Source organism: Hippocampus guttulatus, chromosome 18 (assembly GCF_054856545.1).
Source record: "Hippocampus guttulatus isolate MCC_2025c chromosome 18, RoL_Hgut_1.0, whole genome shotgun sequence".
Classification (NCBI taxonomy): domain Eukaryota; kingdom Metazoa; phylum Chordata; class Actinopteri; order Syngnathiformes; family Syngnathidae; genus Hippocampus; species Hippocampus guttulatus.
The window spans coordinates 6499130-6514312 of NC_141278.1; the positions used below are offsets into that span (position 1 = coordinate 6499130).

Below are 15183 nucleotides of genomic sequence, written 5' to 3' on the forward strand. Positions count from 1 at the left end.
AGGAAATGTGGAGTTTTCTGGCTTGCCCGTCATCTTCTTTCCTCTTCTTGAGGGCACGCAGCCAAGATGACTTGTGAAAATTGTTGACAAAGGCAATGAAATGGCTTTTCGCTTCGAGACAGCACCCGCAGTGAAATAGAGTAAAAGTATCGTACGATGTGACTAAGTAAAGAAATGCACATCACACAAAAAATGATTTCAGTTTGATTCTAGAAAAGGCAGCATTTGTTTTAACCTTGAGTTATATACATTAATGAGGTTTATTTATTGTTCTTCTAAGGCTGGGGTCGGCAACACGCGGCATTTAGCGCCGCCTAGTGGCTCCCTGGAGCTTTTTAAAATGTTTGAAAATGGATAAAATTGGGTGGGGGGGGGGATTGAAAATATATTTTTGTTCAAATATGGTTTCTGGACAAATATTCTTAACATTTTCCAATGCTGTGAAAATCTGTCTAATAAATATTACATTTCAACATTTCTGTCAACGAAGATTTGCGTCATAGCCTGCGACACACGTTCTTATTAGCATGGCGGGATGCCAGGCAGGTGGCTGTTGTAAGAGGAAATGGCGTTTAATGTCCAATTCACCAAGGGAACTGGCAAAGAATGGCAATCTGAAGGACCGCGAGAAGCAGGTACACGTGAGCTACAATAGTTTGCACGCTGCGAAAGTGCGTCCCGTGCCTCGCTCATCTCAGCGGGCCTTTATGGCTGTCGCCCATTAACGCATGCGTTTGTAAGTGTGTGCGTATGAGCGCGTGTGGGGTAACGAACGGGTCGATCGCGGTGGGCTGGTTGATCGAAAAAATAGAGCTATAGGACGCACTGCATGAAACAACGTTTAATCGGGAAGGCTCATTGTGTATTTGTAGCTAATTTAGTCATTTTGATAGTTGGCTAATATAGCTAATATATACGCATACCTGTCAACTTTTAGGAGCGCCAACCTGTATAAACTACCAAAAAAATCCTTATAAAGAGCAAAAAATCCTTATAACATACCAAAGCATTTTATATGTCAAAATAACGGCAGAAAAAAACCCACGAAATTTTCAATTATATTTATTGTAGATCTCCATAATACAATGTCTGGTTAATGTCTAATCATCATTCTACTTAGTGGCATTACTGTGTTCAGAGTTGTATTCCTGCGTTCCTTTTTTCACCAACTCCAAATGATTTTGTGGTCACCAACTCCAAATGATTTGGAGTTGGTGACCACAAAAACTCCAAATCATTTGGAGTTGGTGAAAAAAAAAACGGAAATTTTCAGAATCCGTATGATTTGTGCGATACGGCCATATACGTAAGATTCACCACAAAATCCGTATGAACTATGGCTAAACCGTATGAGTTGACAGGTATGTATACGCTGCCTTCTCTCTGAGGCTTTTAATTTGTTGCGGCTCCAGACACATTTGTTTTTCGTTTTTTATGGTCCCATATGGCTCTTTCAACATTTTAGGTTGCCGACCCCTGTGTTCTAAGGGATCTGTTGCAAATCAATGAAAGCATAAAATACGCAGAAAACTGGAGGAAAAGAGTTGATTCAGTTTGTTTTTTTTCGATCAAAAACCTGAACACTTATTGCAGTATTTCCGAGTGGCAAATTACATCGTAATTCGTGATTTGCGCTTCAAATCATGGCTGGATTGTACACGTTGAGCCTTTTGACCTGATGTTTCTTCCCGCATATAAGAATTATTATTATTATTATTTTGGTACAGTACTCCCAAAATTTGGACTTGCTGCCAATATAAGGTCCCTGAAGTCAAGCCAAAGGTGTGTTGGCAACTCTCTCCTTGTAAAATAAACGGCAGCTTTAACATACGATGACAATACATCTTCACTTGAGGATTTACCATTGCCCCATGAAGATAAAAAAAACTCACCAAACACAGACGCTTCTACCAAAACAACCAACGTAATAATACCATCTTACATATTTAAGGTTTACAGTCAGCGAGGATAATCCCCCTTGGTTAAAGGGATCTGACGGAAAACTAGGCTGACCAGTCCGTAAACAACAAGGCAGTTGAAAAGTGACTCGGCTGTGCATGAGTGCGCTAACAAAGCATCAATAGCACATAATCCTCCCTATTTTTATTTTTTTTCTGCTGATCAGCTTTTACCGTTGACCAAGAAATGGACGATGATCAAAGCATGACAACAACAATGGTATTGAGAGAGAAAGAGAGAGGGGGAAAAAAAGCTGGGTGAAAATTCCGAGGAAGGCAAGTCATATAAGGAGCAGTCAGAAACAAACAGGATGACCGGTTGCAATTCTTCCTCCGGCAGATTGTTTTCGCTTTCATTTTAGTCGAAAGAAAAACGCCGCAGAACAGCACAACAAATGAGCAGAAGAGATCAATATTTTTTTCCGAATGAAAGGCGTATCTCTCCCCCCCTTGACGGACAGGCAGGCTTCAGTGTGTTATAAAACACTCTTTATAAAAATTTGGAATGAATACTCATCCTTATGTGCACATAATAAATAAATATTTTTTTAAAAAATTTTTTCATGAGAGGGCAGAAAATACTGAAGGTCGGATTCAATTGCATCTGGTTCCAAGGTCATCCTCAGACTTTTAACGATACACCATTACTTTTGTTCATGAAAACGATGAAACATAAAAGGTCAGAAAGAAAAAGATCATCAGGAAAAATGCGCAACCGCCGGGGGGGAAAAAAAATTGTCATGTCAAAATGTCATCCCAATTTAATTATGTATGATGGTGCCGTACTTGGATGAGGTTTGATAATAATAGCGCATGGACGTGTTCCATGTGACAGTCGGCGCGTCTTAGTTGTACTTTCATCATTTACTGGTTTCACATGTTGACATTCAGTCCGTAACTGGATTTCCAGCATTAACCCGACCGAAGCGTTCACTGCCCAGCGGTCCGACGGCCCCATCGTCAAGTGTCAGGTCACATCCCGTTGTCTAATTTTGCTGGTCTCAGACAGCTTCGGTCAAGCTGACCTCAGTTCTTTTCTTCACTTTATCCGTTCATCTCATCTGGACCGTCCTGCCCCCGCCCCGCCCCGCCCGGCCCAAGTTACCCAACAAGAGTTTCCCCTCTTGAAAAGTGTGTCTGGACAGCACGATGTGCCAGATATAATAAGATCTTTGCGAGTCGACATCGCCACTTGTCTCGGACTTTTGGAGACTTGAGCTTCTGAGCCCGAGCCTAGACTGTCTGCAAATTAGAGAAATTAGCCCAGTCGGGCTTCCAGCCAGTGAAAGACCCACACGCGCATGTATATAGACACACGCGCTCACGCACGCACACACACACACACACACACACACACGGCCCCACCGCCTTCATCCCCCAAGCCACACTCCGCTTCGAGAATAAGCAATCTCACCATATGGCAGCCAATTTCCTATCTCAGTTAAGACAAGGGGGCGGGGGGGGGGGGGGTGTAGTCTTTAGCTTTACAATAAAGACACCGGGACGTCATTTCATAACAGTTTTTAAATGTAGACTTTCCAACTCAGAATTGTTATTCTTATGAAGAGTATGAGTGACAATACCAAGTGCCTACAGCGCTATCATAAATCATCTTGAGATTTTAAAAGATCGAAAGCAATACATTGGAGGGTTTTTTTTTTCCTCGCTATTTATAACCGGCAGGTGAGCTGAATGCGTGCGCGTGTCTAAAAGTAAGCGGGATGCTCACCAGACAGGTCTCTTAAGTCTCTTTTCCTGTGCACTCGGGTGACCTGGCCTACATCTTCAAGTAAGAAGCGCAAACTGGTCCACCGCTTGGACTGATTGCGTGCGAGTAAAAAACATGAGTACGGTGTCCTTCTTGAGGAAAATATTAGCCTTCGTGTTCGCCCGCAGTTTGCGAAATCCTCGGAACTGAAACTAGATGTGCGCATGAAATGTGTGTTTCGGACTATGTGTGTGTGTGCGCTTGGTTAAAGATGTTCTTCGCCGAGATATAGGTCAAGGAGATACAGTGGCAACAGATTGCTCATTATGTGCCAAATCAAGCCAAATTCTCCAAGTGTGTTTTCCAGTGGCAACAGTCCAGCCATCTGCTCTTCCTTTATTCCTTCATTATCATCCCGTCTTTGTGTTTGTATCTGCGCGCGCGTGTGTGTGTGTGTGTGTGTGCATGCAAGCGCACATCACAACAGCCACTCGCTCGACCCAAGTGTCCACCGTCACCGATGTTGTTGTCCGAAACCCAACAGTCAGTGTGTCAGATGGTTCGATCACGTGACCGCGGTGACTTGCCATTGGCCGGGCGGTCCAGCTAAAAACGCTCGGCGCAATCCGGGCTCAAGAGTTTCAGGTGACAGAGCACGGGAGGGGGAAGAGTGGCCACGGGAGGATCTCAAGCGAAGGGAAGACAGGGGATGGCCTGCAACCAAAGAAACGATGGTCCAACAGCTGAATGAATGTGCACAAGTAAGAGTTTCATTCTTGATCGTACTCTTTTAAATTTAACTCATTCACTCCCAAAGACGTTTTGACACGTCTTTTCAGACTTGGTCTAGAATTGGCTGGTACTGAATGATTTAAGAAAGGTTTGTGGGAGACGTGTTCATTTTTTTTTCTCCTCTAGATCCTGAGCTTTACTCGACATACCTAAGACGGAGGGAAACAACCCCAAGCAAACCAAAGCCTTTCTCAATACCAAAGCGTTAGCGAAGCTGCTCGGCCACGTCGCGCTGTATTTGGCGCCATCCAAAATGAAGGCGTTGGACAGCGCACAGGGAGACATGAGCACTTGGCGGGAAGTGGACTTTGCTCTCAACTGTACCTACATTGTACCGGATCAGGTGTCGAACCCGAATTTCAACCTGCCAAAAGCCATGACTTCCATCCCACGCAACCTATCGTTCGAATACGACAAAGATGAGGTGAGATCACTTTTAGTTCATGCGAAAGCAAACATCTGACAATTGCTCCTTATTACCCCCCCCCCCCCCCTGTGCTTCTTTCCACGATTCATTTTGAGTTGCATCCAAATTTTCGTGCAACTCCCAACCAAACATTTGATGAGGGAGTGTTAAAAAAAGAAACAAAAAGCCGCACGCAAAACAGACACGGTGACGTCAGAGTTCTTGCCGGTTGATCTTATCACACCTTGTTATGCTTTCTTGACAACAGCGCACACCTTCTCCGCCTCCCACAGATTCTTCCACTCAGGTGATTCACGCACTTTGCGATAACGCTTCAGTCAGCTGACATGCTTTGACATTAAAAAAAAAAAAAATTTTAAACAACGGCGAGAATGATTTCCTGGAGAGTAGGGAGTGAAGGCATGCAAATTAATCTTCGCAGCGGGCCTCAAATGTCTTCTTCCTCTTTCCTTCTCATCCGAAACGTTGTCAACAATTTCCTTCTTCGAACTTAAATGTCGATCGCATGAGGTATTTTCGTATCGTTAGCAGTCACAAGTCTTATTTTATGCATCTTCCTTTTGGCCCACACACATCCGCGTTTTCCGATGAAGAATGCCAATCAGGAAGCACAACCGTGATTTTTATTTTTATTTTTTTAAGGTCATGAGCACAAAGCAAACTGGCTCTCGTCCAGAGTAGTTTCCTTTCCTAAAATACGACTCTTTCTTCTTGCTGTTGTCTTGTTGAAACTCTTTTCCTGACTCATTGCTCTATTCGTGGGTTTGCGACGGCCTAAGGGGTGACTTTAGAGGAAGTCACAACCCGCACGTGCAAATTCTCACATCCAGGCTTTTTAGACTAACCTCACCGTTACGCTGAAAGTGGAAACGGCACTTGGACTCTTAACAGTTTTGGATGGTCTCTTTGTAAATTTCATCCAGAGAATATTTGTGAGGTTAAATGGTCGCTGATCTTGGGTGGATGGCTTGGTGTTTGTTGGGGTTGAGGTCCGGGTTCGCCAAAGTGATGAAACCAAGATTTCGTCATCGTTTGTCATATCATTTGTCATCAAGATAAAAGATTCAAGGAGTCATTTAGGATCTTGTCTCTGATATTCAGCCTGATCACTTTTGTCGAACCAAAACTTTTTTTTTTTTTTTTTTTTTTTTTTTATAAATCTGAAGTGTTCCCTGGAAGCACGTGGCAGATGGGACGTGAGCAGTGAGTGCCAGTTAGGGGGGAGTGGGCTTTTGCCGAGCGCGTGTGTGTGGAAGAGAGCTGGGCGCGGTGGTGGTAGAGGAGGGGCAAGGGGGGGAGGGATTTAGGTTAAAACCAGATGATTAACTTTCGTTGGGAGCATGCTAGCCAGCAAGGCATCAGTCCTCAACTTGGCAGGCACACAAGCCACTTCCAATTCTGGAAGAAAAAAAAAATTAAAATTGGAGGGATGGGGTGGTGAGTGGGATCGCGTGGGTATCCTCAAACTGGCCCAGCCTCCTTTTTTCGCGTTCTTCTGCACACTGCACGCGCACCCCCCGCCCCCTTTCCTCCCAAAATGACGCCCCCATCTCGCTTCCCCTCCGCCTTTCTCTCAACAACGTGAGCGGTTGAGCAGCGATAACGCTATGGCGGCGGCACAGCAGTTTGTTAACCACGCAACGCTGGCTTAGCATAATGCGCCCTGTCACACCCGTTCATCACTTCCAAGAATCACCTCACTTGAACATGCGCAGCCACACGCGCCGTTGTCCCCGGTGACCTGTTCTTGGCGTAATTAAAAAATAAAAATTAAACAAACGCACTTTAAGGCTCTTTAATGACACTCCAAAGTGTTTGGTGATCGGTTCGTGGTTTTTTAGTTTTTTCGAGTTGACCTTTTGATGAGATGCTGCGGCTCATCGCTTTGAAGCGTCATTCCTCTATGGCAGGAAGACGGAGAGTGTGTTGACTTATAGGGGTTAGTAGATTGCTTTGCGGGGCAGGAGGGTTCATCTTATAGATGCAACACAAAGCTCCTGTAGACACCCAGGCCAAGTGTGACACGGATGCTGCAGTTGCGAGTGAGGTTGCACAGGTGGCGGATGGAGTGCATCAGTTTTATGTTTTGATTTGAATATTTACATTTCCCAATTTTCGGATATCATGATGTGGATATGGACCAAAATTTAATATAAAACAGGTCAACAAATGTGTCTTTATTTATTTATGTTTTTATTATTATTATTATTACTATTTTATGCAAGTAAACTTTTCCAGATGATTTAGCTTTTTGTGCTGATTTGGAATCTGGCCCTTTTTTTTCTCTTTCACTTCAGGTCTTTACTTTCATTTTTCTTTTAAGAATAATGACATAGCACGGGGTATATTTTGTAATGCGAACAAGCAACAAGTGGATTTTTTTTTCTTTTTCTGAAACCTCATTGCGTCAATCACAACGCATGGTAAAAGCCGTATTGCGCAAGGTTTAATGGGTCAAACTTGAAAATATCTCAAAAACCTGCTGTGCTTGAAAAAAATTGACTTTTTTTTATATGTAAAAAAAAAATCATTTCGAGAGATATCAAGCCATCTCTGCTTCAATCCCGCTCTTGACTAATTGTTTTTAAATGCAGATTTTAAATGACAGTCAGAAAAATTCCATGCGATAATGGGAGGTGGTGGTGAATTGAGACGTGTGGCTTATCGTGCTTTCAGTTGGGTGGAACAGAGAGGTAGCGAAACCACAAGTCAAACCGCTCCTGTTTCGTTTTTGCCGCGCGTTGTGTTTGAGTGGGCAAGAGGTCAGGGATCAGTGGAGTAGTAGGTGAGAGAAAGTGTGCTTTAAATCCCTTCACCGGCCGAAGTCATTCGTGCGGAAAGTAGGCCACCTTGGAGGTTTAAACTCGCCTTCTGAGCTTGTCTGGGTCAACGTGAAGAAGCCACACCAGAACGAAACGTGATGCAAAATGAAATTGTTGCCGGGGGATATCCCCCCCCCCCCTCCAAAAGAAATCCTCTGCTCATTTTCTGTGCGCTCTGTTTTCAAGGTGACCGGTGTGTTCAGCAAAGAGTACATCCCTCAGGGCACCCGATTTGGCCCCCTGCAAGGTGACGTCTACACCAAAGAAAATGTCCCCAAACTGGCCAACCGAAAATACTTCTGGAGGGTAAGCCTGACAAACAATCCCCAGTCCAAATATTCGGACTTGATTCGCTGCATCACATCTAACTCCGCTTTCGCTGTTGTCATTTAAAAGCGGTGAAGAGTATTGAATCATCTCCCATTAAAGCCGGTTTTAGATGAAGTGTCCATTGCCATGCAGGAAACAAGTTTTTGAAACAAGGGTTTGAAAAGACCGTCTTTTTTTTTTTTTGCTCTCATCACTGGTGGTCCAGAACTTGAAAACCCAAAACCGTCATCACAGCTTTACTGGAACTTGCTGTATCACTCAGGAAATGGAGTTACTCCCAAGTGAATTCCCACTCAGTTCCCCCCCCCCCCCCCCAACAAACGGTATTTCCCTTCCGGCTTTATATCCTGTAACCCTGACGGGCAGAAGTGGGAAGCCACACTCATGAACTCAGAAACACCGCTAGTCAAGTTGATGCGTGTATAGTTTGACCGCCGGCCAAAGATGTTTTTTTTTTCTCTTCCCCCGGGGGGGAAGAGAAGTGGAACTGTTTGTGACTATTGATAATGACGAGAGTGAAAGGGAGAGCTGAGAGAGAGAGAGAGAGCGAGAGAGAGTGACACAGCAAAACGGACACGCCTCCAAGCTACAAATACAATGACGGAATCAAGCACAAACACACTGGAGTGACAGAACACCCACGACACACGCCTCCTGCGCCACCGCCGCCGTGCCCACTTGAGAAGCGCTATTCCAAACGGAGTACAACACACTTGCACGTTAGAACAGAAGGAGACCGAGGATACTTTACTGTACATGGCAATGGTGAATGTTTGGACTTTTACTCCCTTTGTAACTTTCTTTTTCAGCGCGGAACAGTCATTAGCTTTACACGACTATATTTTTCCAATAGTGGGCAAGTAAGCAACGTGCAAATATGTCGAAAATGAAAAAAAAAAACGAAAAAGGCGGTGAATAGTGAACGCGAACTAAACCGCCGGTGCATGTTTTTTTGAAAATCCGCTCTCCGTTTTGGCTGGTTGCAGATTTATGGCAACGGGCACCTACAGAACTTCATCGATGGCTATGACGTCCGCAGGAGCAACTGGATGCGTTACGTCAACCCGGCGCGATCGCTGAGCGAGCAGAACCTGGTGGCGTGCCAAAACGGTCGAGACATCTACTTCTACACAATTCGGCCCGTGGAGCCCAAACAGGAGCTTCTGGTGTGGTACAGCCAAGAGTTTGCCCAGAGGTTGTGCACTCAGCAGGAAAATTCCAAACACAGTGAGTGTCGCCGTCTTGAGAAATACAGCGGAAACGAGGCTCGCTTTGATCACCTCACATATTCGGTGTTGTGACTGTCCCTTTGTGTCCTTGATATCCATCTTTGCCGAAGAATGTGCTTGTTCTTGCTCTTTTTCCCCTTTGACGATCAGATAACGATATCGAATGCTTCTAAAGATCTTGGACGCTGACTCACAGTCGCTCTGCTTAACCGGAAAAATAAAAGTAAAAATATTCCCTCGCTGCAAAGTAAATGATGGCTCATTATTTCCATCGGTGAATATTTTAGCCCTCACCGGGATGCCAAATTTTACTTACACATCATGTCCACATCTGCGTTTCGACCAGTAGTGAGAACAGAATGACAAAAAAGTCCCTTCGGTATTTATTTGTTTTTGCTATTAAATTCAGTGACGGCCATTTCCGTCCTTGGCATTGAATGAGTTAACCAAACATGACTGCGGTCATCTGCTCATCCAGAGCGATTCTCTCTTGCCCCAAAGTTGAATGACTCACACCAATTGAATACATGAGCCATGTCATTATTTACCCCGGTGACTAATGCCGCAGCAGTTTAATTGCATTGTAAAGCGCTCACGTGACTTTCATTACAAAGTGCCTGCTTGGGCAACATTTGTCATCGCTCACATCCCCCCCCCCCCCCCCCCCCCGAGATATTTCATGACCTAATTTACAGTAGCTTCAAGGTTAAATCCGAACAAAGAATTATGCACATCCTAACTTGTTAGTCAGACGGAAAAACGGAAATCAGGTAATTAATTGCCGTCCGCATGGAGCGCGATTAGATTGTGAAACAGAAAATGGCCATGCGCGATGTAAATTATCCGGTAATTATCAGTTGCGAAGTGCTGACGTGACACATATGTTAGATAATAATTTTACCACCGAGCCGCGCTCTCTCTTCCGCTCTCTCAGGGCAACAAAACAGAAACCTAAAGCGGTTTATGCGTTATGAGTCAAACCCGAAACGAGCGTTTACCATCACGGGAGTGGCCAATGTGGGTGGATGTGTGTCACAAGATACGTATGTCGTCGTCGCCTCCCCCCCGGCATGTCGTCATGCTGTGTGAATTTCAAGGAAATAAATATCACCCGGACGCGAGCCGCAAACGACAGCGCCCGTCGTCAACCCGTTTTTTCTGTGATTCTGCCGCAGAAAGCGCAAATGCGGACGACGAGCTCGAGAACGCCCAACGGCACCTCGCTCGGCAGATGTGGCCCGCGGAGATGACCAAGGAAGAAGTGAAAGAGGAGAGGAATGGCGAAGAAGTGGATGTGGAGATGTTGGGGAGAGACACCCCTCCGGATACTCCTGATGACCAAATCATGGACTTCAGCAAAAAGATGGAAAAAGAGGAGAAGGTGGACAGGGAGCAGCAGGATCCCGGCTTTGTTCCGTCGCCTCAGTTGGAACCGAGAGGGATGAATGCGCCCCACCTGGCAGAGCATCTCCTGGCACTGTCGTCCGATGATCGGGATCTGCCCCTTCACCTCCATGGCCTCTACGGCCACAGGGAAGGCCTGGTGTCCTCCTACCCCCCGCTTTACCCTCAATCCAGAGCCCTCCAGTCCACCTACCAGCTCCTTCCTCCCTTCACCTCGCACTATCCTCGCCTCCTCCTCCCTTCCTACTCCCCTCCGTTTCCCGGAATGCTGCCTTCTCGAGGATCCGTCCGGTACAGTGGCTACCTGGGCACGGACGGGATCCCGTACCCTCCCCTCAGCGCCCCCCATCTACTCCCAATGACCCTGCCATACCCGCCGTCCCATCAGGGTGGTCTGAAAGAACTCACCCCTAACGTGTCCCCACCAAGAGGCGCCCCGGCCACTCCCGAGCTCTCTCCCGTCCCCAAGCCGATGAGCCGGCTCCCCTCACCTGAACGTACTTCCTCCGGCTGCGAGGAGGCAATCAACCTCACCCTGGACATCGCCAAAGGCAACTCGGGGCTGCGCAATCGTCCCGGCCACAAATCTTTACCCTATCCTCTGAGAAAGCAGAACGGAAAAATCAAGTATGAATGTAACATCTGCTCAAAGACTTTCGGACAGCTGTCCAATCTTAAGGTACGGACTTTGAACGATCATCGGGCGATCGACTATTTATTTATTTATTCCTATTTTGCAAAAGTACTCTCCATCGATGACGCGGCCTTGTTTTGTGATCGCAGGTACACCTCCGAGTGCACAGCGGCGAGAGGCCTTTCCAGTGCAACTTGTGTAAAAAGAGTTTCACTCAGCTGGCTCATCTACAGAAGCATCACCTCGTTCATACAGGGGAGAAGCCACATGAGTGTCAGGTATGTGGAACTAAACCCTTTCGTGCAACCCTGGAACCTGATAACACGCTCAGCTGTCCACTGGAGTAACCGCTGTCCCTCAAAGGGCTGGAAAAAAAAAAAAAAAAGGGTGTCCGTTTAAATGACAGTCAGCCACTTCCCGATGGCTTTTGTTTGCATCCGCGAGATGGGCCTAAGCGCCGTCTAACAGAACAGGTTCGCAATAGAATGCCTGCCTGTGCTAAAGAACAGGAATAACAACGCTTTCACAATCTGAATCATGTCAGCATTACGTAATACCACCTTGCGCCCAAAATAATCCCCACATCAATCTTTCCGTCTGCACTTAATCTTTTCCGTCGCCAGAGGTACTTTGAGAAGTCTGTGACGGGTTTTTTTTTTGTTTTGTTTTTTTCTCTCCAGGTGTGTCAGAAGCGCTTCAGCAGCACCAGCAACTTGAAAACTCACCTTCGCCTCCATTCTGGGGAAAAACCTTACCAGTGCAAACTGTGCAGCATCAAGTTCACTCAATACATCCACCTGAAGCTGCACCGCCGGCTACACAGCAGCCGCGACCGCCCTCACCAGTGCCAGCTGTGCTCCCAGGCCTTCTACCACCGTTTCTCCCTCCGCCTCCACCAACGCAGCCGCTGCCTGGCCAACTCCGACTCGGCCGTCGACGTGCACGTGACAGAAATGCTGGAACGCTTCGATGCCAGCCAGGAGGCCGACGCGTTGACGGAAATGGTGTCGGCGCCGCAGCTGGAGGAGGCCGTGGAGCGGTGGCTCGCTCGCACCTTTGAAGGCGAGGGAAAGGAGGACCAGAAGGAGGCCGGCTTTCTGCTGAAAGCGCTCACCGCGGCGACGAGCGTGCCCGTCGCACCGTCGGCGGCGCCCGTTTCCCGGCGCGGCGCTCCGGTGGCCTACCAGGAAAGAGCGAGCGTCGTCCACCTCCACAAGCCTTCATCAACGGTGAAACTGGAGGGTCAGTGAGACACAACTGAAGCAACCCGTGACAGGGGCAAAGGAGATTTAAAGATGTAAAGCACCACTAATAGAGAAACCAATGTCGCCAAAAGTAGCCTCTTGTTTTTGACTGAAGAAGAGACACACACCGGGTTTTTGTATTTTGTATGTATATTTTGCAGCACCAAAATAAGAGCATTCCAAAGACTCCACTCAGTGATATTTTATCAGACATGATAAAAATTGTGTTTCCTTCCGACAAAGAATCCCAAAAAGAAAATTGGAGGGTTTTGTCCAACTGTGAAGTCAATTTCTTCTACTCCGGTAGTTTTTGAATGTGTGGTTGTGTGTGTGAGTGGGTGTTAATTTATGTTTTTGTTTATTTATTTAGCTGTTCCTTTTATTTTTGGTAGACCTTAAAACAACTCAGGAATGATGTAGTTCGTCACGCTTGCTTTACTTTGTGTTCTGCGTGCTGTTTGTCCAGGTGGTTATTTAATTATAATTTCGGGTGTAAAAAAAAATTAAAATCAAAATTCTCATCGAAATAAGCATTTGCCAAAACATCTGGAATTGTTACACCGTACTGAATCGCTCGACAAAAAAAAAGAAAATCCAGCCGAAAATTGTGACATCTGCGGATGCACTGATTTCTTTATGTTGACTATAAAAGTGAAGAAAAAAAAACAAAACCTGCAGTTTATCATCAGGTGTTTGTTATAATTTTCTAGGTTTCTTTTTTTTTTGTACGAGGTTTCACTCTGTAGGGGTTTTTTTTTTCCAAACAGGTTTGAGATTGTCAGAATTTATAAGTGAAGAGACTATTTTGATTGTACTTTTATATGGTAGTGTAATAAAGATATTGTTTCTACAGTATATATTGGGTTGGTGATGTGGCTCTTCCAGGACTTGGGACTAAAACCAGAGGATGATTTTTATTAATTTTTTTGTAGAGCAGCAACAGACTAAATGTGTGTCTATTAAATTTATGTGGCAAGGAAGCATATTCGACTACTAGTCACGACAAGGCAGCGTAATTTACCTCAGCCATTTCCAGTCGTAAGGTAAAGATGACATTCGGCACGATTATCAAGGCGATATATACAGACACACACACATGCCGAGTTTTTTTCTTTTTCTTCTTTCTGAACGTGAGTCAAATGTTTCGTCAACAAATCAAAATGTGCTCTTTCCAGTAATTCTCTGTCACAGTTATTGAGTCTGTTTCGGTTTTGCGTGTGATCACACATGTAAAAAAAAACAAAAAAAAAAACGAGGAATTTCCTCTTATTTTGCGTGGAAGAACCCACAGCAGTGACACTGACACGAGTGAACCTGAGTAAAAATCTCAAAATTTGTAATCGGTGCGCAACGATGACAGGAGGTAGCGATAATGCTGAGCTGTCATGTCGAAAAGCAACACCAAATAGTCGTCATGTGGAAGTGAGACGGCGCACGCGGTTATACAAATAATGAAGGCAGTCTTTAAAAAAAATGTTGTTTTTTTGTGTGACCAGTAAAATAGAGGAAAAAATTGCAGGGAAAGAAAAAAAAAGTTTGTGACACTGATGATAGGACATTGCAGATGGTGGCAATCCAGAAACATGGATCTGAGTTTAAAATAGGAAAACTGAATTGACCCCAAAATATTTATCATGACATCGACTCAAAGTTCTTGACGGATAAGAGTTTTTCCCGCCTGATTTGGATGCAGGCGGATGCAAAAATTCCACACAGGAAGCCCGCCCGGCTGAGATTCGAACCCGCAATGTCTCGGATGCCGAATGATATCAATGTCACCATAGGTGAAACACTTTTTGATTCAACCAAAATTGGCCAATTCTGGACATCTCGGAGAGTCATGGCCATGAAAGGAATTTCACAAGACTTGTTCGAACGCATTGTGTGTGTGTGTGTGTGTGTGTGTGTGTGTGTGTGTGTGTGTGTGTGTGTGTGTGTATGCCGGCTTCAAAAGAACCATTCTCTTCTTAGGAATGATGACAAGGCTTGGGTGATTCAGAGCACTATAAAAGAGACTTTGGGGAGGGGAAGAAATAAAATGCAAGAAGAACAAAAGGTAGTAGAGTACAGGTACTTTCACAGTCATTTCCTTGTTCACGTGCACAGATGAGGTTGAATCAGAGTGTTGTATTTCTTGCATCACACGTGCATAAAAGAAGCATGTCATTGTATGATTAGGCTTCCGGCACATAATTAGTTGAGGGATTTTAGTTTGGCTGTTGTCGCTGAACAAAAATGGTGTCTTGAATTTCCTCATTTTTAGTTTTTCAGGTGGGCGCACAAAATAAAATCATCTGGATCCAGATACAGTTCGTTTAAGTCGATGTTATAGTCCACGGATGTCAACAGGAAATCAGGGGTCATCACTTTTTCAAGCTGTATCTTTTAGCATTCTAAATGTCAATTTATCCTGCATAAATTCAAAACATGCAAAGTCATTTCAGGAGTCCAGATAAAAGATTTATCTGCGCTGTGTGAGTCACACACACTTTACTTTCAGTTGCAGTTGTTTGTAAGCCAACAGTGAAAGGCCAAGTAAAGTACAGCCATGGGTGTGGCTGTGAAATAAAAACACACACTAGTTGGTCAGGGCAACCCCCTAAATAGGTCTAAAGGTGATACTGTAAAGATAAAC

General features: G+C 45.1%; 1 protein-coding gene across 2 annotated transcripts; it reads left to right on the forward strand.

Annotated features, from left to right (window-relative positions):
* The first annotated feature begins 4310 nt into the window (after positions 1–4310).
* Positions 4311–13403, forward strand: prdm1b (PR domain containing 1b, with ZNF domain). 2 transcript variants are annotated; one of them, XM_086137406.1, is made up of 7 exons: positions 4311–4427; positions 4585–4882; positions 7894–8013; positions 9024–9264; positions 10442–11349; positions 11454–11582; positions 11985–13403. In XM_086137406.1, exons 2-7 carry the CDS (start codon positions 4712–4714, stop codon positions 12552–12554), a joined length of 2139 nt encoding a protein of 712 aa, XP_085993532.1. In that variant the 5' UTR covers positions 4311–4427; positions 4585–4711; the 3' UTR covers positions 12555–13403. The 2 variants fall into 2 exon arrangements, with proteins under 2 accessions (XP_085993532.1, XP_085993533.1); XM_086137407.1 differs by lacking the exons at positions 4311–4427; positions 4585–4882; positions 7894–8013 and adding an exon at positions 8568–8802.
* The last annotated feature ends 1780 nt before the right edge of the window (positions 13404–15183 follow it).

Excerpts from the sequence above, each read along its gene's own strand:
- prdm1b (XM_086137406.1), top strand. The coding sequence starts at position 4,712 with ATGAAGGCGTTGGACAGCGCACAGGGAGACATGAGCACTTGGCGGGAA. Across the intron at positions 8,014-9,023 it reads ACCGAAAATACTTCTGGAGG|ATTTATGGCAACGGGCACCT; the intron begins GTAAGCCTGACA and ends GGCTGGTTGCAG. Across the intron at positions 11,583-11,984 it reads AGAAGCCACATGAGTGTCAG|GTGTGTCAGAAGCGCTTCAG; the intron begins GTATGTGGAACT and ends TTTTCTCTCCAG.